The sequence below is a fragment of the Muntiacus reevesi genome, chromosome 5, assembly GCF_963930625.1.
Source record: "Muntiacus reevesi chromosome 5, mMunRee1.1, whole genome shotgun sequence".
NCBI lineage: Eukaryota > Metazoa > Chordata > Mammalia > Artiodactyla > Cervidae > Muntiacus > Muntiacus reevesi.
The window spans coordinates 48,223,836-48,246,640 of record NC_089253.1 but is presented as its reverse complement, the minus strand read 5'-3'; the positions used below and the strand labels follow the sequence as shown (position 1 = coordinate 48,246,640).

At 62.0% G+C, this 22,805-nt stretch overlaps 1 protein-coding gene across 2 annotated transcripts; it reads left to right on the top strand.

Annotated features, from left to right (window-relative positions):
- The first annotated feature begins 195 nt into the window (after positions 1-195).
- On the top strand, positions 196-22,600 carry PHRF1 (PHD and ring finger domains 1). 2 transcript variants are annotated; one of them, XM_065938103.1, is made up of 18 exons: positions 196-309; positions 3,926-4,041; positions 4,352-4,450; positions 7,484-7,698; positions 8,236-8,319; positions 9,725-9,843; positions 12,304-12,401; positions 12,644-12,819; positions 13,227-13,353; positions 15,952-16,079; positions 16,501-16,682; positions 17,033-17,152; positions 17,621-17,775; positions 18,378-20,864; positions 21,058-21,215; positions 21,397-21,666; positions 21,749-21,877; positions 22,280-22,600. In XM_065938103.1, the coding sequence occupies exons 2-18, from the start codon at positions 3,948-3,950 to the stop codon at positions 22,421-22,423; spliced, it is 4,785 nt and encodes a 1,594-aa protein (XP_065794175.1). In that variant the 5' UTR covers positions 196-309; positions 3,926-3,947; the 3' UTR covers positions 22,424-22,600. The 2 variants fall into 2 exon arrangements, with proteins under 2 accessions (XP_065794175.1, XP_065794174.1); XM_065938102.1 differs by having other exon boundaries at positions 20,995-21,215.
- Positions 22,601-22,805: the final 205 nt, after the last annotated feature.

Here is a 22,805-nt window from a genome sequence, read left to right as displayed (position 1 = left end):
AAGTTCTTCCAATAGACTGGTCTGTCTGGACTACAACAACGCATTAAACAGTGTTCCCAAGGTCTCGAGATACCTGAGCTCAGGTAGCGGCACCCTCCTCTATCTAAGATGTTTCCTCCCATCCCTCGTCCCAATGGTACTCACCAACAGGCTGGGAGGGAGAGCCCCGGAAGCCGGCTCCATGTACTTCCGGGTCAAGGAGCGCGCGCGGCGGCGGCAGCGGCGGTGGCGGCCGGGCCTAGTTGTGCCTCTTGCTGTGGCGGCGGCTGCGGCGGCGGCGGCGAGTGTCGGGGAGGCGCACGGTTCCGGGTACGTGCGGGCCGTGGTATCCCGGGTTTCAGAGCGTCCCAGCCGGAGGGCCGCTCCGGGCGCCGCTCGCTTTGTCTGAGGCCTGCCCGGCGGTGCGAGGCCTGCGCTGCTCAGGCCCCGGGCTGACGGGTGGCGGCGGTCTCCTGCAGGCGCTGGAGGCCTCGCGCAGAGGCCGGGCGGCCCGGGGCCTGCAGGCGGGTTCCCGGGCGGCGAGGAGACCTCCACCTCGTCCTGTGGCACCCGCCCCCTGTGCTGTCGCTCTCCCCGCTCTGAGAGCGGAGTGTGATCCTTTGCTAACTCGTCTCCAGCTCCTCGTCCTCTTTGCTTTTATTGTTTCCGTCTGTGTGTCGACAGGCCCGTGTGGTTGTTGGGATGGTCTCCCGCTCCTTAACTCACGTAGTTTTCATAGCAGTCTGTCAGGAGTGGGTATTGGCCTTCCTGTTTTTACAGATAAGTAGATTAGAGTTTGGAGATGTTAAGTAACTTGCCAACGTCACACAGCTGCTGTATGCCGAGCCAGGGCCGGTTGTTAACCTAAGCCCTGATTCCGGCCCATGGTTTTTTTTCTCTTTTTTCTTTGTAACAAGGATTGTGTTACATCGTTGTCAACTTTGTGGCCTTTATATGCTCTTCTTGCTTCTGCAACAACAGAATAGTAGTCACCTGGTGAACCACGGTTTGGCCGTTGGTCACTTGGACAGAACCTGAGGCTGAAGTGAGGTTTGACTGGGGCTTTAGCACGCCTTCCCTCTCCCTGAACCACTGGTGTTTTTCCTTAGGGAAAGAATGTTGAGTCAGAATGACAATAGCTGGTTCTCCTTTTGCACCAGGCTGGTGGCAGGGTCCTGACAGAGCCAGCCTGACTTTGGTTCTCCCAGCAGCCCACTGTAATGAACTCTTGGGTGTCTCTCCCAACCCTGCCAAGATCTTACTGGACTCTTAATTTTTTGGGGTGGTGGGGAGGGGGTGGTGGTGGGCTCTCGCTTTTTGACTTGTATTGCAGCTTACAGTTTCAAGGTCTTGTAGCCTCTCTGGCAGATGATGAATGAAAAATAAGATTCGAGCCCATTGGACCTGAGCCATTGGACCTAACACCCTTGCTCAAGGCCTGGGGACAGGCACCCAGGTTCTTGTTATGGCACAGCTGCCAATGACCACACCAGAAAGCCTTTGGGGTCCTTAGTTGGGATAAAATGTGCTTTCAGTCCCTGGATTTGAAAATAGAGGGAAATACCACTTTTTGTTTAAATTTTCCCCTGGTTCCCCCAAGTCTGGAGACTGAGCAGGAAAGCCATAGAGCACTGCTGACACTGCCCGAGGTGGCCAGCAGCTGGGAGGGGCCGTGGTGTCTCCTGCAGAAAAGGCTTCCTGGACGTTGGTCTGGAACGTGCGAGCGGAGGTGGGGATAGTGGATCTGGGCAGGCACATCTGAGCTGGGACTGCCACTGGGGCCAGTAGTTCCTGAGCCAGGGTCACATTCCCACAGTGTTTTGAGTGTTTCTCCTCATGGAGAAACAGGCTCCCAGGGGTCCCTAATGTTGATCTCTGTTTGTACAGCTGCTTGGTCTGGGAAGTACCTTCAGAGACTCCCGGGCTCTTCTGGGTGCTGCCAGAAGGTACTATGTGTGACCACGCAGGGAAGGGAGAGGGGTGTTGGGCGGCCTTTGGAAAGTGTCCTCCCCGGCTGTGATGGCCAAGCACAGGGCTTGAGGGACTAACCCCACATGTGCAGGGTCATGGGGAGTCAGCCTCACTCCAGAGCTAGTGTTCCTGGCAAGTCCCTGTGGACCAGACCCCATCGTGGCCACACTGATCTCTTCTGACAGTGCTCTGAGGCAGGCCTCAGTCTCAGTTACTGAGGGAGAAGCCAGAGGTTCCTTTTGCTTTTGACCTTGTGCAAGTGAACCGTCCCTGAGCATGCTCTGTGGTCTCCTTGGAGGGTTACATTTTCTGAAGTTTGCCCTGGTACTTTCCTGGGTGTGAACACTGACCCCCCTCATAGGCTGAGCATCCCCGGCGCAGGACCCACGCCGCACGCGGTCGGGCAGGGTAGGTACAGGAGCAGGTGTCCTAGGGTGGCACTGTGGAGTCTGGTCACAGGTCCAGCCTGAGGCTTGTAGGTCCTCTACCTGCAGTGGCCCTGCCACCGCCTTGCACACAGGAGGGTGCCGTGCTCCTGGGTGGACAGTGGCACCGTCCGATCCTGTGGCCGGTGCGTCTCCAGAAGGGGTTGTGGTCGGGGCTCAGGTGGAAGATAGCGAAGGTCCTTGCCGTGTTGCTGACTCACCAAGCAGGGGAGTGCAGACCCTTAGTTTAGCAGGACTGACTGATTTTCTTACCATTATGGTACTAGGTAGAAAAAAGGTGGTGACTTTAGGGGGGTTCATAATTTCAGTTGACTACTTCCAGATAGATGCATCATTTGGCAGGTGGTGATTTAGTGAAATTAACATGCCCTCACTGTTTTAAAAGACATCATTCCAGAGCCTGATGCTTTGTCTGGGATGTGAGGCACCCTGGCTGTGGCCCTGGCCTCAGCCCCATCAGGGACCATTCTTTGGGAGCATCTGTACAGCGGTGGTGGCGATAGCTCCTGCCCTGGGTGCTAGTTGATGCACGTGAAGTGTGTGGTGTGTGACCCACGGGAGAGAAGCCTGCACGGAATCCGGGAGGAGAGGCTTTCCTGGCTTCTGGGCTCACTGCTGTCCGCCTCCCCTCCTGCCCCGGTTCTTGCTTTGCTTCCATGCCTCCAGTCTTGCTCCTTAGGTGTGCAGACTGGACTCAGAAACACACTGTGCCACAGGGAGAGGTCTCCTCTCGGGGGCGCTGGGGAAGTGAGTGGCCCTGATGGGCATGGAGCCCTTGTTTGGAGACCAGAGTCAGAGGCCCTGGTGCAGGAGGGTGCTTGTGTCCCTTTACGTCTGTGAGGTCACTGGGCTCGGGCTTCGCCGTTACCCTGGCAGTGGCCTTGCAGAGCAGTCAGGCTCTGCACCCCCAGTTGGTGATCAGGAGCCCAGGAGCAGGTGGACATGGCAGCCTGACCCCTGCTCCCCACAGCCTTGTGCTGCTCCTGGGTAGGCAAGTGACTTGGCCGTGTTCCGTGGAGGGGCTGGGGCCAGGTCAGAGGAGCCCCAGCTGGTGCCCGTGGCCTCTCGTGAGAGACAGGTGTACGGAGCTGGGCTGGCCAGCCGTGGCTGAGGGGGGCATCCCACGGGAATGTGGGCAGAGGGCCAGCTTGGCACCTGGACCTTCTGGCGCCCATCCTCTGCTGAAAGCCCTGCTTTGCCTCAGCTTGTGATAAGCCATTTCCCTCAGGCCTGGCCTCAGGTATCTGGGGAGTGTTGAGGTGTGGCACGTGCCTGAACAAGAACACGGCCTGTCTGAGGCTACATTGGGTTTGTTATAAGTTGGCATCTGACTGTGAATGTGTCTCTGTAGATAGGAGCCAGTCTCTTGTGTGTGCCTGCACAGTTCTGAGCCGATTCTGTCTCCTATGGTGCGGGGGGGACACGTGTCATCAGGAGGGTGATGTGTAGTGATTGTCGCTCGCTCTTGGGGGGGAGCTTAATGCAAAGCCTGGGACAGAGGGGACTTACTTGACCCTGGTTTCTTCCAGAGCTGAACGCCCATGTCCAGCGATGGATGACGACAGCCTGGACGAGCTTGTAGACCGAAGCCCAGGGCCTGATGGCCAGCCAAGACTCCGTCCTGCCGCCCTGGCTAGTGATGCTGGTGAGCCACCCCCCGCCCCTTCGCCCATAGTGGGGAGTGAGCATTCATGCTTTGCCCTTTAAGTGCACAAGTAGCACATTGTTTGGTCTTTATTTTTGACCTAGTCAATACAAATATGTTCTTAAATCCAGCAAAACCTTCCACCCTGCCCACCTCACCCTCACTGCCCTGACCCGGGGGCAGGGTGCTGCCAGGAGCCCAATTGACAGATGTCCTCTGAACACCCTGTACGTCCTCTCCCCAGCCCTGCTTTTTGCTGCTTCAGCTGTGACACTGCCCCTCGGGCCTGTGTTTCTCCCTGTTGCTCTAGAAGGAAGCAGTGATGCCCACAGTGGCGCCTCTGAGGACGACTCGGGCAGCGAGCACAGTGATGAGGAGGACGCAGACGGGGACCTGGAGGATGGATCTGGTGAGAGCACGGACCTCCTTGGGGCCCCCGAGTCTCCTCGTGCCGTGACAGGGGTTGCTGTTGACAAAACAGCCTTGGTGAGCTTGCTGACTTCACCACACCGGCCAGCTGAGGCTGTGAGCTGTCAGGGTGACATTGCCTAACACAGTGACCTTCTCTGGCAGTCCCCTGCGGTGGGTTTTGTCTTCAGCTGGGCAGCTGGCTCGTGTTGATGTGGGCTGACGACACAGTGGATAGGTCTCTTTCTTGTCTGGTGACAGCAGGAGGGTAAAGTGCCTGAGAATAGGGAGTAGCGTGAAGGGCGTTGGCAGGGAGCGCGCAGCTGGACAGGCCTGCGCAGAGTGGGCCCGGAGCCCGTCACAGAGCAAGGGTAGGCCAAGCCCTGGGTCCCGTGCTCTTTGACAGACTCCTGAGAGAGCCGACAGAGGCATGGGGTGACTGTTATGAGACTCTCAGTCTGCACCTCCGAACTTCGGTGCAGGGAGCTTTGCTGTACGCATGTCCTGCCCCGAGTGCCATGCACCCACTGCACTGCCTTCCTGGCCGCCCTGGCTGGCGCGTGGCCTGTGGGCTCCCCAGACTGTCCCGCCCAGCCCCTCCCCATGTGGCGCTGGGCTTCGGGAGCTTGGCTCACCACTGCTTCCCTTCCACACTGCCGCTGGGACCTGCGTGGATGTGGAGGCATCCACCTGGTCTATCACAGTCCTTGGAGCTCTGTGGATTTGAGCATTAAAACGTTGCAGAGAGGTAACCCCTCGTGTTTGGGGCAGTGCTTATGAAGGAGCAGCGTGAGTCTGCAACCCTGTGTGCCTTGGTGACACGTTATCCCAGGGTTAGATCTTTTACTTCTCTGCAGAAACAGGCGGTTCTGGGTTAAATCTGCAGGTCACCGTGGGGCTGTTCCACTTGTTTTTGCAGATGGAGTTGGGGCTTGGCGCCGAGGACATGAGGTCCTTGTCAGTTCAGCCCTGGAGCAGAGGTCAGAGGGCCTGTTGGATGCCAGTGGACGGGCTAGGTGCAGGGGGCTGGAACACGGGCAGGAGCTCACCGTCTGGGGCAGAGACAGTGTGTTAAGAAGCAGTTAGGTCAGGGTGATAGATGCCAAGGGTGTGTTTAGGGGACATCATGAGAAGGGAATGGGCTCGGGCTTTTTGGTCCTGGGTTGGTGAGAAGCTTCCAGAAGGACAGGTCTCAGCTGTGATCTGGAGGGCAGGAGGGTCAGCGGGGCGGTGGTGGACGTGGGGCGAGGAGAGCGCTGGGGGACAGCTGGCACAGAGCCGAGTCCCCAGAGTCCCGCGGTTGAGGAGGTGCCAGTGGAGGGCGGGCACCTGGAGGCCACGGCTGCAGCTGAGGGGCACCGACCCGCCACGACACCCCGCATTCTCCAGCGCCAGTCTGTGAAACAGGCGGGCCAGGAGGGGCCCTCCCGCTGGTGAGAACCTAGATGGCTCGCAGGGCCTGCCCTCAGAGACGCGACCTGCATCCTCACAGTCTCATATCAGCCGAGCCCCCTTGCATGCGGCTCTTTCTACCCATCTTGTTGTTTTTCTTGCCATAGTGTTGATTCCTGAAAGTCACTTGCTTGTGTCACTGTTTGCTCAGTTTTCAGCTGTAGAAACATACTGTCGGTTCAAGTCTTATGATGAAAGAGGAGAACTTAGGACTCTGACCTGCCGCCTCACCAGCTGTCCAGGTGGTGCGCACGCGCCCTCCTGGTCTGTTCAGCATGCCCCTCGCCAAGCGGCCCTTCACCACAGGTCGCTCTCAGCTCTTCCCCGGTGGCCCTGCCCTGCTCACGGGACCCTTGCCCTCACCTTACCTGGGTTTGCAGACATGTCACCAGCTGCCACTCTGGACTGGTACCCGTGTCTGCAACCTTCCTCCTCCTGGGCCCTTGTCTGTCTGGGACCTGATCCCGCAGCTCCGGGACAAGGTGGGCGGGCAACTGGTTCAGGGCCTCAGCGCCTCACTGCTGGTGGCCGCTGCCCTAAGGGGCATCCAGGGCGTCCTCTGGGGGTGGGGGCGCCTCAGACGCCAGTTCTCTGCCTTCCCCTCAGCTCTTGATCTTCTGGAATTCTGGAGGAAGAACCAGAGCACCTGGTTCTCGTGCTCCACCTGCTGCTGCCCCCTCAGCCTTAGCCAGTCACGGATTTGAGCCAAACCACTCTCCAGAATTTTGTGGACCCCAGCTTAGTTGTCTTACTTTGTAACAGATTGTCACAAACACAGCGGCTGAGAATAGCACACTTGGTGTCTCAGTGTAGTTAGTAGTCCAAATACCAGTGGCTAGTCCTCTGCTCAGGTCTTGCCCAGTTGACATAAAGGGGTCGCAGAGGCACCGTTCCCATCTAGGCTCAGGGTCCTCCCCCAAGTCCGGCTTGTTGCTGGGTTTCAGGCCCCACAGTGTGGGACTCTCGTCCTCTCTGCCTGGGTGGACCCCCTCTCCTCCTCGCTCAGGTCCTGGAGGCCACGCCTCGGTGGACAGGGAGCATCAGCCCCTTGTTCTCTTGGGTAGTACAAGCAGCCAGAGAAAACTGCTATTCCAGCGTGTGTGGTCACCTCACATAACAGCAGGGTCTCGGGCGTGTAAGGACCCCACCCACCACGCCTCTAGTCCTTGTCCCGTGTCACTGTGACTTGGATCTTTATTTACTGGAGTTTAGTGAGGAGAGAAAACGGAAGCACACACTGACTGCTGTGTTGAAGCTGAATGGCCTCGGAACCTTTTGGAGGTTGATAAGGGCTGTGGTGTGCAGCTTGCCTGGTTAGGAATTTGTGGTCTCTGGTCCCGGAGGAACGAAAAATGAGAGCCCTGGAGGAGAGGCCTTCCCTGTAGGTGGCAGCTCCCTGACAGCTTTAAGAAGGTGCTGGTGGAGTGAGGTGTCCTCCAGAGGCCGCCAAGCTGCGCCCAGAGGCCCGCTGATCCCTGGGGGCTACCTGTCTCCTGCGGGGGTTCTGATTCAGCTCCAGGTGCAGCTGGGGCCTCGTGCCTCCTGGGCTCCAGTTCACAGACTTGTAACCTTGCCTCTTAAGGTTCCGAGGACTCTGAGGAAGATGGTGACGACATGGACACGTTAGCAGCAGCGGCGGATACTCAGGGAACTCTGGAAGCCAGTGGTGCATTTAATTCTGATGACGACTCTGAGAGCTGCCCGATCTGTCTCAATGCTTTCAGGGAGCAGGCTGTGGGGACACCCGAGAACTGCACCCACTACTTCTGCCTCGATTGCATCGTGGAGTGGTCCAAGGTGCACGGTGTTTCTTCGGGCTAGGCTCTGTGTGGGTGACCAGCCCCTGGCCGGCCTCTCGGTGGTCTGGGTCTCTGCTCGATGGCGGGGCTGTGGGGCCCCAGGTGGCGTCCGAGCCTCATCTCTGCTTTGTTCGTGCTTTGGGCCCTTGGGTGACTGGTGAAGCTCACTCTGGGGAGCACAGAACGAGAAGAGGGGGTTTATGGCCAGAAATCCTGGGAGAACCAGGGCCGCCTGCATGGCTGAGCTGGCTGGTAGGTGTGTGCTGAGGGGTCAGCTCACAAACACGGGGCCTGACTTGTGAGCGCAGCAGTAGCGCACACGGGGGTCATGGGTGCTGCAGGATGAGCTCTGGAAGCACTGCCCACCCCTCTTCTGAATTTTGTGAAAGAACTCAAAGAAGGGCGAGTCCAAGGACGAGTGGCCGCAGCTCTTTTTTGTGAAAGTAACTCTTGAATTCTAAGAGAAATTGTGTTGAGGTGGTGTTAACAGTGACAGTGATTCAAGATTATGATACAGTTTTTATTTTTCTTACAGAATGCCCATTCCTGTCCAGTTGATCGAATTATATTTAAATGTATTTGTATTCGAGCTCAATTTGGCGGTAAAATCTTGAAGAAGGTAAGTGTAGGTGCCCCTCATGTGTGTTACATTGGTCCGCCTCTCATGGGAAAACCTGCCTTCAAAAGGCGCTTTGCTCTCCTGAAGTATTGGTTGCGTACATGTGAGAAATCTGCTGAAATGCCACTTGCAGCTGTGGACCTGAAGCCTGGGCTGGTGGTGGTGCCGAGTGCCTGGCCAGTGCGGGCTCCCTCCCCTCCCCTCCATGCGCCTCTTGTGTATCTCTGAGTTTCTTCCTTCCTGAGCCATGGCAGCCACAGTGGGGGGAGGTCAGGGTGGACCCCGACTTGGGAGAGGCGGCCAACTCTCGGGACCAGACTTCTGAAGGCACAGGGCAGGACTAGGAGAGCTGAGCACAGGTGTCTTCCTTGCTGTCTGGGGCCTCCACAGTCTCCTTTTGTTGAGGAGCAGAGTTAGAAAGTCTCAGAGAAGGAGTTCCCTGGTGGCCTGGTGGTTAAGACTCCCTTCTCTCACTGTCGTGGCCCTGGCTCCGTCCCTGGTCGGGGAGGTCCCTGCAAGCCTCAGGGTGCTGTCAGAGACGATCACTGATACAGACTTGCTGCACATCTTCTCAGTGGGTTGGTTGCAGCTGGAGATGTGTTTTTTGTTTTTACTGTGGAGTCAGAGGCAGTGGGGACTCCGCTCTGGACATGCACATTTCCCAAGTCTGTGTGGGTGACCGCGGCCCCCATCCTTCCAGGGACGGCCTCCTATGCCCGCCCGCACTCTGCTTCCCTGCCCAGAGGCCGCGGGAGTGCTGGCACTTTCCCTGCAGGCCGGCTCTGCTTGAGTACCTGTGAGTGAGGGCGGGCCCTGAGCCGTCCTCTGCGGGAAAGGAGAGGTGGTGCAGGGCCCCTCACACCAGCAGGTCTGGATCCGGCAGAGAGCGGGGAGGCGCAGGGAGGCCCTGAGTGCCTGCCTGGCGCGGGAACAAAGATGCGGAGCACGGCGGGGAGGGAGGAGCAGACGCTGCTCCTAGAGGGGGGGGGGGCCTCGGGGCAGGAGACCGAGGCGGCCCGCCCCCCACAGATGTTGCGTGCTGGTGGCACTGTGGGGAGCAGCAGTGACTGTCGAGGGGCAGCACCCACTAGAGGCCCAGGTCCGTGTCTGCCCGCCGCCTCCCTGCTCTGCAGCGCCGCCCATGGGCCTGGCTGGCTCGTTGTCACTCTGCCCTGGGGTCCTTTGGCAGCGCACACCTTGTTCTCCATTGAGTAGTTTCTTTCTCAGGGCTCGTTGTGCTGAAATGGTTAGAAAATGCTAAAACCACCACGTGCGTGTTACTTCAGAGCCCCTGGGCCCACAGAAGCCGTGCAAGTGAATCTGCTTTGGGTCGATTTACAATGATACGAATGGCTCTGGGGCTTGGATCCTGCTTGTTGTGTGCTCAGCGCGCTCTTGTCCCCAGATTCCAGTGGAGAGTGCCCAGCGCGGGGAGGACGAGGATGAAGACCCGACCTTCTGTGAGGTGTGTGGCCGGAGCGACCGGGAGGACCGCCTGTTGCTCTGTGACGGCTGCGATGCTGGGTGAGCCCCTCCCCGTCTTTCGGGCCTGGCTCCGAGGTGGAACTCCCTGATGTGCTAGAGGGGAATCTGTGGGCCGCTGCTCCGCGCATCACACCCACAGGCCTGCCTGGCTGGGCTCGGCGCCGGGAGCACCCACAGGTCATCTGAACCCCAGCGTCTGCCGCTGCACCCACTGGCCTGGCCTCAGCTCACGTGCTCCATCCCCTCTACCCCTCCCTGCGGCTGCTTCTCATTGCCGTTTACACCCTCCCCGTTCCCAGCCATCATCTGAGACTGCTTGCAGAGGTGCACCTTACACCTCCGGATGGAGGGCAGATGCGGGAAACATGGGGTGTGGGCCGGGCCGGGCGGGATCCGCCCAGCGTGCAAGGCTAGGCCGTGGGGAGCCCCCCCAGCCGGGCGGGTAGGCAGAATGGGCTTCCAGCTGAGCTGTGCCCTATGTCCGCGGTAGCCTGTGGTTGTCGTCCCTCCACGCGGTGGGGGCTCCCGCTTCCCATCAGGCGCGCTCCTCGCTCTGGAGCAGCGTGGGTCCTGGAGGGCTGGTGTCTGTGGGGCAGAGCAGACGCTGCCTGGGCCGCCCGCCGGGGCCGCTTCCTGTCATCTCCCTGCCCCGAGGTAGCAGGGCCCTCCTCAGGGCTTACACCACTAAGAACACGGACCTCCCTCCTTCCTCACGGCTGTCGGCTGCATCCTGTCCTGTGACAGCCCCAGAGGTCTGACCGCAGCGTACCTGCCACGGCAGCCCCAGAGCTCGGCCGTGTCTGGGGGCGTCACGTTGAGCTTGTTGTCACTCTGGATCTGGAGGGCAGAACTGGGGCCCTGGTGTCCAGCCCACGAATTTTGCCATCACGTACCGTGACTGTGGGACATGGGGCAGACCGCATTCTCTTCCCAAGTGCAGGTGGCTGAGCAGGAAGGGGCTGGGACTGCGGGACGCTGTCTGGGAGGCCACACGCAGGGGATGGAGAGGCTGGTCCTGGCGTAGGCATGGTTACCAGCCTTGCCTCTGGCTTCCCTGAGCCTGAAACCAGCCTGTGTGTCTTTTGGCGGTCTCACAGATGTTGGGGCACTGGGGAGGGGCTGTTCGTTTGCCAAGCCTTGGTTTTTCTTTAAGCTTTTTACCTCTCTGGGGGTATAGGAACTGCACCACGGGGCACGTGGAATCTTAGTTACCTAACCAGGGATTGAACCCAGGCCCTGGCAGTGAAATGGCCACCAAACCTCCAGGGATTCCCCCCGTTTGTGTTTGACGTAATGGGATTTATTTGTGGGTGGGGACCTCTCCACGCCAGGGCTATGCCGTCACCATGGGAGGGGGTCGTTCTTGTAGATGTGTGAGCGCTGCAGGCCTCCTTGAGGAGTGGCCATGGGGGTCTCCTGGGCTTGAGCCTGCAGCTGTCTTCTCCCTGGAGGAATTTGTGGGTGCAGACTGGCTAGGTGGAGTCCCCATCACCCCCGCCAGCCTCTGCGCCAAGATCCTGGGGTGCGGTGGTAAGAACACAGTTGAACTGTGCTCAGTTTTGGAGACGTTTCCGTGAGAAACTGCCGCTCAGTGTTGGGTGGTGTTCTTGAGCCTGGCTGCGTCAGAGGGATTTCTCAATCTAGTTTGGGTTCTGGGTGCTCATTGGTGCTGGGGGTCGGCCTGTGCGTCCGCCCACTGGGTGCTCGGGTGAGGCCCAGCCTGGGGGGTCGGGGCAGGCTCTGCCTCCCTGCGGCCTCACACAGGGCAGAGCTGGGAGCAGCAGGAGGCTCTGCAGCCGCGTCCAGCCCGGGCTCGGGTGTGCACCTGTCTGGAGTCCTCAGGGTGCCGGCGCTGGCGGCTCCTCCCCGGCTCCTCGCCTCAGGACAAGTCAGGAACCACTGCGGGGCAGATGTCACTGTGCAGAACTGGTGCCGGTGTAGCTCATTCTCAGCGCTGGGGGGCGCGGGGCCACCTCCATGGTGGTGGGCGGGAAAGGACCTCCTAATGACCGCGTCCTTGGAGACCACCTCCCAGAAATGGTGGGCTCCACCCATCCAGCTGCCAGTTTGGTGGCTTCAGATAGTACATGACCCATGAAGAGTTGAGCAGCTGTCGGGGTCCTTCCATAGGGCAGAGATGCCCCTAGGCCTGTGGTGGAGGTCCGGCCGTCCAGAATGCCTGAGAGGGAAGGGTGTGGACTGGTCCCCAGCTCCAGGCACAGTCGCCTGCCCCGTGTCCTCGTGAGGGGCATCCCAGTCAGCCCGGGCGGAGCCCCAGTGCTGCTGTCGGGGCGAGGGGGGCTCTGTGTCCCCGCTCTGCTCTCGGACGCCCGTCCCGGGGCCTGGACTGCGCCCTGGTGACCTCACTTAACTTCACCACCCCCAGGTCCATCTCCAGATGCAGTCGCATTGTAGGGTTAGGGTTGGACGGGGGGTACAAGGGCACAGCACCACGTGTGGGGCGCCGCCGTCAGGCTCAGACACCCTCTCATCCCCCAGGTACCACATGGAGTGCTTGGACCCCCCTCTCCAGGAGGTGCCGGTGGATGAGTGGTTCTGTCTGGAATGTGCTGCCCCCGGGGCCGCTTCTGCTGCTGGTAACATGCTGCCTGCTCTCAGGCAGCCCAGACCCTTCCCATGGGGGCGGGCACCTTGGCCCAGGGAGATGGCGTCGGGCTGTCTGGCAGGAGTGGCTTCCAGTTGGACTCCGGTGCGGGGGCGGGGGGGCTTCTGAGGGCCCAGGCGCCAGGCCGGTGCCCCCTGCCTTCCGTTCCCGACTCCCCCTGCCAGGGCCAGGGCACGGCAGAGTGCGCGTCAGCCCAGGGTGTTTTCTTCCAAGACACGGGTCCCGTGAGTGAGGAGGAGGTCTCCCTGCTCTTGGCTGACGTGGTGCCCACCACCAGCCGGCTTCGGCCCCGCACGGGGAGGACCCGGGCTATCGCCAGGACGCGGCAGAGTGAGAGGGTGCGAGCGACGGTGAACCGGAACCGGATCTCCACGGCCAGGAGGTTCCAGGTGGGTGCCCGTGGTCTTCCACGCTGGCTGTGAGCAGGGAGCAATGTTGAGGAGGCCTGAGGCGGCAGCAGTAGCCAAGAGCTGGCCCCGGGGGTGCTGGGCAGCGCCGTCACCCGCAGGGGCTGTAGTGCTGAACCTGGAGGGCTGAGGGACTTCGTGGCAGACTTGGGCCCAGGACCCCACCGCCAAGGCCCATGGTCCACTCTCCTCAAGGCCCAGGAGCGCTCCTCCTGCCTTCGTGCCCGACCTGCCTGTCAGGAGGCCTCCCCAGACCCCGCCCCCTGTGGGCACTCGGGAGACCCCGCAGCCTGATGTCTGTTGCTGCAGCTCCGGGGGCTCAGGGTCCCCAGGCTACCCCGAGAGGTCTGAGGTGGTTCTGCCCCCGACCGCCATCCTGTGCCGTGCAGCGCGTCCCCAGGTACCTCGTGTCCTCTCTGCTGGACGAGACCATTGAAGCCGTGGCTGCCGGGCTCAGCACAGCCGTGTACCAGCGCCCCGGGCCGCGCACCCCTGCCCGCCGCAGGAGGAAGGGAGGTAGGCGTTCCCAGCTCCGGCTGCCCGAGGTCCCTGCTGTTGCGCCCGAGACCCTGCAGGCCTGGCGTTTGGGTTTGGTTAGTCCCTCTGAACACCCTGTTGGGGGGCTGTTGGTGTGGCAGCACCCCGAGTGTGCATCAGATGACACAGCCTCCCCGAGTGGGTCAGGAAGAGCCCGCAGGGTCCATGTGAAGGTTCGTGCTGTTTCCTTTGGGCCGGGCAGCCCTGTGCCTGGCTTCCCTGGGTGGGGACCGTTGAAGTAATTCAGCATCTGTGCAGCTGCAGTGCTGTTCACATTTTCTGGGCCTTTTCTGTGTTAGTCTTGGTAACTCTGTCCCAGGAAGTTCAGTTTCTCTCTCTCAGGCAGAAGCTTTCACGGAAGGTCAGCATCCTTGGCGGTTCCTGCTCCGTGCTCTGTCTGTATTTGCTGGTCAGAATCCTGCTCCGTAGAGGAGCTGGCCCTCCTGCTTTACTACTTGTGTGAATCAGAAGACATGGATTCCTGTTTCATTGAGTGGGTTACAATCTGTGGCCTTGTGAAAACCAGTGTTATTGAGACATATTTGCCGTGACAAGTGCATCCACTCTGGGCACGTGGTCCACAGTGAGGTCAGCGAGCCTTCCAACCGGGCCCTGCCGTCAGTGCTGTCTCTGTGTCCTCGGCTCTCGCTCGGGAGGTGCTGAGTATGCGTTCTGGTCTGTCACCAGCAGTGACTTGGGGTTCCACGTGGCGGGTGTGTAGGCTCACTTCTGTTTCCTGGTGAGGGGCGTGCTGTGGCTTGTCCCTCTGCCTGTGCTGTGTGTCTGGCTTGTTCTGCGGTGAAGCTGCTGTGCGGATCCCTTCCCGTGGGTGGGTGTGTCTGCCGCTCTGGCTCGGTAGAGAGGAGGAGACCGGCTGGCGTGGGAGGGGCCGTGTCAGAGGCGGCCACCCCACTCCCAGCTGCAGTTTGCGCCTGCAGCAGCGCCGCGTTCTTGCCCGGCTGGTCCTCACATCCTGCATCTTGGGCATGTCCTGGAGCTCGTAGGCCCATCTTCCTGCGCTCACAGGCCGCCTCAGAGGACAGGCTGGGTGTAGAGATGAGACCTGAGGGCTACCGGTGGGCGGTCATGGCTCTCTGTACCCAGAGGTCACGCTGATCCCTGAATTGCAGGCTCAGGTTAGAGGTTCCGCTCCCCCTGTCTTCCCCTGACTCTCCCCGTCACCCCCGTGACCTCACATCTCAGCCCCAGCAGCTGACCCTTCGTCTGTAGCTCCTGGAGAGGCGGGCTCGCCTCTGCCGTGTCCCGAGCCCCCTGTACTTTGGCTGTCACGTCTCTGCAGGTGTGCTCACAGCTGTGGAGGCTGACGGACACGGGCACAGGCCCCGTCACCCTTTCCCCGGGGCCCGGCCGTGTCCCCCTCTCCCCTTGCATTACTTTGAAGCACATCCTCATTTTACCTGTAAGTGTTTTGCAGCATGTTTCCGGAAGAGAGGGTGTGTTTCCTCTGACTTAACCCCGAGGCCGTAGTCACACCTGAGGAGATGAGTAGTGATCCCACAGCCTCGTGACACAGCCTGTCAGCATCGGAGGTTCTAGTCGTGTCACAGATGTGATGGGATTTTAGAGTAGCTTACGGGAGCTGGAGCCAAAGCGTTGTGCTGTGCTGAGGCTGCGTGTTGCGTGCCTCTGACCTCTTGACGGGTGGAGCGCGCGGGTCTCCTGGTGGGCAGATCTCGCCTCCTGAGTGGCTGGAGGCCTGAGGCTGGTTCAGGTGTGGGTGGAGTCCGTTGGTCTCTTGTCTGCGAGTTACTGAGGAGACGGCGGAGCGGCTCCCTCCTGACGGGCCTTGTCGCAGAGCGTGGTTTCCGCGGCCGGCGCGGGCTCACTGGCGCCGGGCCTGCTCCTGTGTTGGCTAGTTCTTATCCCTGAGCTGGGCGCGTCCTCCAGTGGAGAATGCGTAGGTAGGGCTCTCCTCCAGTGGAGAATGCGTAGGTAGGGCTCTCCGCTTCGTCATGGGCTCAGGGACCCAGACTCGGTGAGCATGCTCCCACCGCACAGTCGCGAGGGTGGGTCTGTGTCTTCCTTGGAACCGATTTCTGGGCTGAGATTCCTGATTGCTCCAGGGCTGCGGGAGCAGTGCGGCCTCAGGGCCCCCTGTGGCTGCCTGGGCTCCTGCCGCCGCCCAGAGCACCAGGTGGCTGCTGGCTGTGCAGGGGCATCCTCGGTGTGCTTGCTGGAAACGAACCGTGAAGTCCCGTTTCCCAGCCCCTGGGAGCACTCCTCAGGGTGAGACCACGGAGCGGATCCAGAGCTGGAGGCCTGGGTTCCTTTACTCTTGATTGTGGGACTTGTGGCTTCTGACTTGGTGTTGTTCCATAGTGGTGTAGACCGTCTCCCTGCTGGTTCTAGTGGTCAGGTCTGGAGGTCAGAGTAGGCTCAGACTTCCCTGTCCTTGCTGTGTGCTGCCCCCCACCCCCGTGGGGATGCTTGTAGAAACCTCGTAACAAGAAGTGAGGTAGCAGTGCCCCCGGGTGGGGTGGACAGTCAGCCGAGTCTTGCAGGGACAGCGGGCTGGGGCACACAGCAAAGTGAGTGCTGTCAATGTGCTCTTGGCAGGAAGACGGAAGAAAGCGTCAGGAAGAAAGAAAGCCCCATCCAGATCGTCTGCAAAGAGCAGGAGCTCAGGGCCAAGGTTGAAGAAACGCCCGGGTCGTGTGAAGAAGAGGAAAGCACAGAAAATAAAGGTAGCCTTGGACCGGGTCTCACTAGGCAAGCTCTCAGGCCTGTGTGCGGGGCGGGCGGGCGGGCAGTGGAAGGCACAGAAGGAGCGTCTCTGTAATTACTTGGAGATTCACCGATAAAGACGCACAGTTCTGCAGCGTGGACTGAAGACGGGGTTGAAGCGAGGTGTGTTCAGAGCACTGCAGAGTGACTCCTGGAACCACAGGGGCCTGTGGGGCCAGGCCGCCACCTGTCGGGCGCTTGTGCCCAGGGTAGCAGGCTCCTGGTGTGAGGCGGGTGGAGTGAGGCCTGGCCGGGGTCCTTGTGTGATGAGTACATGTGCCCCTCTGCCTCTGGTTTGGTACCGTGGGTTCCTAGTTGAACTGGCATTTCCTGAGGCCGTGGATCTCAACCCTGTCGTTTCTCCCTCTGACCTGGGTTTAGAATGAAGCCACGGCTCGTTCGCGCATCGCACGGACGCTGGGCCTCTGCGGCCCGGCCCGCGGAGCCTGCACCCCCTCCGTGTACAAGCCTGCAGACCCGTCTCTGGGACTGATGCGTGCCGACATCGGGGCAGCCTCTCTCTCCCTATTTGGAGACCCCTATGAGCTGGACCCCTTCGACAGGTAGGTGCAGAGGGGCTGGGCTCTCTCCCTCAGGCCGGTGGACATGCCACCTCCGGTGGGGCCTGGCTCACTCTCGGGGTCTGCGTTTGTGAAGTTCCTTGCTCTGCGTGGCTCTCAGACTCCGTTAGGTGGTGAATGAAAAGAGCTCTGGGCTCCCTCGGCGTGTCTGCCCCCGTCCCTCCCGACTCGGAGGCTGGGGCAGCTGCTGACACAAGGTCACTGTGCAGGGCCCGGTTCGGTGTTGAGTCACAGGGCCTGCTGAGGGGCCGCTCGCTCTGGAGGGTGAGTGGGAGGCTCCCTGGGCCTGGACGTGCAAGGTCACCTGTCCTTTGGCCTGTGTGCTTCTCCAGCGGTGAAGAGGCATCTGCAAGCCCTGCTTCCCCTCTGAGCGCCAAGAGGAGGGTTCTGTCCCGGTCAGCCCTGCGCTCCCACCAGCCTGTAGCCAGACCCGTCTCCATGGGGCTCTCCAGGTATGTCCCGGGGGGCAGGACAGGATGGGGTGCAGGTGGGGCGCAGGCCTCCGAGGACAGTAGACTCCGTGGCAGGTGGGTACTCTGCCACCCAGCACCCTGAGACTTCTTGTGGCCTCTCCCCAGCTCGTGGATGAGGAAGAGCTGCGGCCAGTCCCAAGCCAGGGACCTGGGACGCAGGGACAAGGAGGGGGTGCAGGCACAGGGCGGGGGCTGGGCACGGATCCAGCCTTCTCCCCCGGCTGACAGTCAGCCGGCCCAGCCAGTCAGCGCTGCTCGTGCGCGCTCGCCTGCCGGTGGAGCTGGGGCCGAGGGCCTCGCACGCGACTATCCCTCCCCCAGCCGTCCTTCAGTGGGAGCTGCTGGGGGGCGGGTCTCGTTCCTGCCCTCGGGGTCCCTGCCTGCACGAGGGGGGGGCACCAGGGCTGGAGGGGCTGTGACAGCAGGGCCTGCCCGGTCTGCTTGCAGGAGGAGTGCTCCCACCACGGCCCCCCAGCCGGAAGTGGACGCAGAGCCCAGCCCTGACCTGCTGGGGAGCATCCTGTCTGGCCAGAGCCTTCTGATGATGAACGGTGCCGACATCGTCATCCACCGTGACGGCTCCCTCAGCGCCAAGAAGGCAGGTGAGCAGCTGTGCCCACGGCCCCTTGCTGCTCTCCACACTCCGGGCTTGGGGCCACGCGTCCCGGAGGCGGTCTGCGTGTGGCCGACCCAGCGGCCCTAGGATTTACTTCCGAGCAGTGGGTGAGGGCGCTGAAGGTGCCTTTCCATCACTTGCTGATGATGCAGTTGGTGGTGGGGTTTCCAGGTAGCCCACTGGCCCTCCTCGCCGCAGTACAGCTGCTTCTCTGTTCTCGCAGCCCAGGAACCAGCGCAGGGCACTCTCCAGAGATCTGGGCCCCAGCGGGTTTCAGGGCCGGCGTGGGTCTGGCCGTGGAGGGCAGGTTAGGTCATACAGCTGCAGTCAGTAGTAACCTGGGGTGCTGCCCCCTTTTCAAGGGTCCGTCAGAGCCCAGGCCCTTTCTGATCCATAGATAGCATAAAGATAGTGCAGTGAGTGGGAGGGGACGCAGATTGCAGCGCAAAGAGCCCACGGCCCCACCCTCCACGCGCAGTGCTGAGCGAGCAGGGATGGAAGCTGCGCGGCGTAGGGAGGGCATGCTGGGGCGGTGCGCTCCTCACAGGGGCCGCTGGGCCCGGCGGTGCTCGGCCTTTTGTCTTTCAGTGCCAGTTTCTTTTCAGCGGAACTCACCTGGTCCATCCAGAGTGCCAGAAGGCACCAGTGGGCGACAGTCAGGAAGCGGGCCGCAGAGCTCGGGGCCCAGCTGCCCGGGCAGGGCCGCCCCCGCCCCCACCCATGTCCCTGCACTCCTGTCAGGAGCAGCAGCAAAGCCTGACTCCTCGGTGACACCTAGGTTGGGCCAATCTCAGACCTTGTCTAGTGAGAGCAGACCTGGTGTAAAACAGAGTGAGGATCACCGGTTTAACGGCGACAGCAAGCACTCTCTGCCTCTCGGGTCTGCGGCGTTGAAGGTCTCACACAGCAGCTCGGACTCGCCCTTCAAGAGCACAGTGCCGGGCCAGGCCCCAGGACCAGCTCCCAGGCGGGCAGACATCTCCGAGCTCCCCAGAATACCAAAGATCAGGAGAGATGGCAGCCGGGGGGACGAGGTTCCCACCAACAGGCAGGGCGTCGAGCTCCCCAGCTCCTGCATCAGCCGACTGACAGGCAGGGAGGGCCCTGGACAGCCTGGCTGCGGAGCCCGGGTGGAGGGTGAGCCCAGCAACCGGGGTGCGCAGGAGCCCAGCACGCGCTCGGGGGGCGGCCCCCAGCCCCCCAGCCCGCTGGGGCCCACCCGGGGAAAGGGTGTTGGCTCCACCTTTGAGAGTTTCAGGATCAACATTCCTGGGAACACAGCCCATTCCAGCAGACTGCTCAGCCCCGGCTTCTGTAACACGTTCCGGCCGGTGGATAGCAAGGTGCAGAGGAGAGCGAGCCCCTCACCCCTCTTCTCTGTCAGGAAGACAAAGCAGCTCAAGAGTGAGATCTATGACCCCTTCAACCCCACGGGCTCCGACTCTAGCTCCGCCAACAGCAGCCCTGAGCGTTTGGGCCTTCTGCCCTCGGAGATCACTCGAACCATCTCTGTGGACAGTCCCAAGGCCCCAGCACTGCCGCCCGTGCGCTGCGTCACCTCCTACACAGTGCAGACAGGTGCGGGAAAGGAACCAGAGCCCCCCCAGGGGCCCTCCAGTCTATCCGAGCTCCAGGACGAGGAGCCCCGCGCACAGACACAGCAGCTGTCCCCCCCGGAGCCCTGGGGCGAGGAGGCCCTGCCAGCCCGCAGCTCCTTCTTCGGCTCTGAGGGCCGGACGGTGACCTGCGTGACTGTGGTGGAGCCTGACACGCCACCCAGCCCGGACACCCCGCCTGCGGCCACCCACAGGGTCGTGGAGCTGCGCTCCCCCACCCGCTCCCGCTCCCGCTCCAGCTCCCGTGGCCGGAAGAGAGGCCCACAGCCAAGGGCAGCCACCAGGGAGCACTGCACTGGCCGCTCGGGCTCCCGCTCGTCCCGCTCAGGAGACCGGAGTTCCAGGTCTGCCTCACCGGCAGTGGGCGAGGACCAGCCCAAGAGACACCGGCCCAAGGCCCGGGGCCGCAGGTCCTCCAGCGAGCGCTCCAGCAGCCACGAGCGCACCAAGCGCAAGAAGGCGAAGGACAAGAGCAGGGAGCGGGGCAGAGGCTCCTGGGGCCGCGGCCGCCGGAGGTCCCGCTCCCGCTCTGGGAGCCCTGGGAGCTCGTCCCACGAGCACCGCGAGGGCCGCAGGAAGAGGAGGCGGCGGTCAGGGTCCAGGTCTCGGGGGAGGGAGTGCTCGCCCCCCAGGCACCCCAGGGAGAGGAGGGGGCGGCCCCGGGACCGGCACAGCTCCCGTGAGAGACGGCGGCGAAGGACCAGGTCCCCTAGCCCAGAACACCGGCCCCGGGCACACCGGCGCCCTCGGTCCAGGGAGAAGCGCCCGCGGCCCCACCCCCACTCCCCTGAGCGGAAGTTGGCCCCAAGAGAGGCTTCTCCAGCACCACCTCCCCAGGAGGAGCCCAGGCCAGACAGGGAGCCCCCGGCTGGGTCCCCGGCTGGGCCCCCACCCTCAGTGGGAGCAGACGGCTTACCAGAAGGGCCAGAAGTCAACAAGACCGCCCCAGTCCCGGAGGTGCTTGCCGAGTATCCAGCGGAGGATGTGGACTACGGCGACTCTGTGGAGGCGGGCCACCTCTTTGAGGACTTTTCCAATGACACCATCTTCATGCAGCTTGATGAAATGAGTTCCCCGCCCTCCCCGGAGAGCACGGACTCTTCCCCGGAGCGTGACCTCCTGCCCAAGCCCACCATGCCCCCAGCGGGCCCCCAGCACGACACCAGCCTGGCCATGGCCATCATCCGGAGGGAGGTGTCTCGGATCCATGGTGAAGATGTGGCACAGCCCTCACCCGGGACCGAGGTCCCCCAGGAGAAGCACTCGCTCCAGCAGGACGCAGACGAGGCTGCCACAGTGCCCTGCGCCCTGGGTGCGGAGGCCCCAGGCGGGACACCTGTGGGGAAGGAGGAAGGCCCCTCTCAGAACCCTCTGCTGCGGGCCAAGGCGCTGGTGAAGAGGGTCACCTGGAACCTCCAGGAGGCGGACTGTGGGGCCCCGGCCAACGACAGAGGCCTGTGTGAGTAGGCGCTTTGGTGGGGGCGGAGAGTGATCCTTGGGCGGCTCCCAGGCCGCCTTGGTCATGGGGGTGGGATGGCGGCACGTTCCTTGGGGTCCTTGCTCCAGGACGCTTTTCTAAAATTTTCCAGCCAGGAGGCAGCCTTGTGGCCTGGAGGGCCCCAGAACACCCACCCCCGTATGTTGGCCCCCAGGGACACCACTTCACAGGCCACAGAAGCCCCCGGAAGGAGTCTGGGAATCTGACGACGTGGGCCCCGTGACTGGGCTCCAGCAGACGCCTTTCTCTGAGCCGCCTGCCCCTGCTTATGTGCTTCCAGAGCCTGGCTTCCCCCCAACTGACCCCTCTCAGGTGGGCCCCTGGGCTGAAGGGACGTGGCCTTGTACCCAGGCCACGCAGGCTGGGCTGGGTTGGGGCTGAGTGCCGCACGCACCAGCCCTTTGCTGCCTGGGCTATTTGGGTTCAGAAGTGGGGGGTTGGGGGCATGGGGTACTGAGTGTGCCGAGGCTGAGCAGGCTGCACTCTCGCCCAGGTACAGAGCCCCAGCCTGCCCCCCGGCCCAGCCCTGCCATCGGGCGTCCCGCCATATGCACCCATCAGCCAGCCCGCGGTCCAGTTCCTCCTCCAGGGGAGCCTGCCCCTCCCGGGCTGCGGGGTGGCCCAGAGCCTGGCCCCAGTGTCCACCATCCCGACTGCAGCCTCAGAGCCAGCTGGCCATGCTTGCACCACCACTGTTGCCAACAACTCTGAGGAGAGGACGGCTCCCCCAAGGCCAGCCCCAGAGAAGGCAAAGAATGAGGAGGTGAGACCACCTGCTCCTCCTCCAGGGGCAGGCGTGGGCCAGTAGCCCAGCGCTGAGCCCTCACCGGTGTCCTCGCCCCCAGTACATGAAGAAGCTGCATGTGCAGGAGCGGGCCGTGGAGGAGGTGAAGCTGGCCATCAAGCCCTTCTACCAGAAGAGGGAGGTGACCAAGGACGAGTATAAGGACATCCTGCGCAAGGCGGTACAGAAGGTGGGAGGGGCCTGTGAGCCCTGGGCTGGGGAGGTGGGAGGGGCCTGTGAGCCCTGGGCTGCGTGGCCACACCCCATACCCCCTGGCTGTAGCCGGCCGCGTAGGCGCTTGGGGTGTAAAGGCGGCTGTTTGTGAGCGGTTGTTAGTTTGAGCAACATCACGTTTAACCCCGTTTACGGCTAGGAAAATGAGCTCCCCCCCGCCCCACCCCGAGAGGCGGACATGCCAGATCGCCTCAGGAGGGCTGTCAGCCACCCTGTGAAGTAGACAGAGCAGACAGACACACGTCAACCTGCCCGCCGCCCCTCACAGGGTCCCCAGGGCCTGGTCCCCGGGATCCATGACCGTTTTGGGCGCGCAGGGATGTCTGGGTCACTGTCCCCCCCCCCCCCCCCCCTCCAGATTTGCCACAGCAAGAGCGGGGAGATCAACCCCGTGAAGGTGGGCAACCTGGTGAAGGCCTACGTGGACAAGTACAGGCACATGCGCAGACACCGGCGGGCCGAGGCTGGCGAGGAGCCGCCCGCCCAGGGCGCGGAGGGCTGAGGAGCAGAAAGCTGGACGCCCCGCCCTCCCGCCTTCAGGGTTCCTGTGATCACACGTGGTCTGTGCACCTGTCTTGCTCGTAGTTTAAAACTGGACTTTTTTTATATGTACATTATAGATACACTCTGTTCCCGTTGTGTTCTAATTTATCAAAAATGGATTCTCTTTAGAAACGTCTGATTGGCTCGGTACTTGAACGGCGGTGAGAATGGGGGCCCGGGCGGGGCGCTCCCCTCGTCAGCCTTTGCTCCCTTGTGTTTCACAGATAGTTGCTCGAGTTTATACTTGGCTCCCCTACTCGCAGGTGGAGCCCCGGGCACAGCGGCACGGGGGGCGTCTGTGCACGCTGAGCAGTTTGTTGGCTCTAAAGCGTGGCCAGAGC

What these genes read in the sequence shown, in the direction of transcription:
- PHRF1 (XM_065938102.1), top strand. Translation starts at nt 3,948, where the DNA reads ATGGATGACGACAGCCTGGACGAGCTTGTAGACCGAAGCCCAGGGCCT. An exon ending in GGAAAGCACAGAAAATAAAG is followed by an intron (nt 16,080 to 16,500) that starts GTAGCCTTGGAC and finishes ACCTGGGTTTAG; the next exon opens with AATGAAGCCACGGCTCGTTC. An exon ending in CCTCAGCGCCAAGAAGGCAG is followed by an intron (nt 17,776 to 18,377) that starts GTGAGCAGCTGT and finishes TTTGTCTTTCAG; the next exon opens with TGCCAGTTTCTTTTCAGCGG.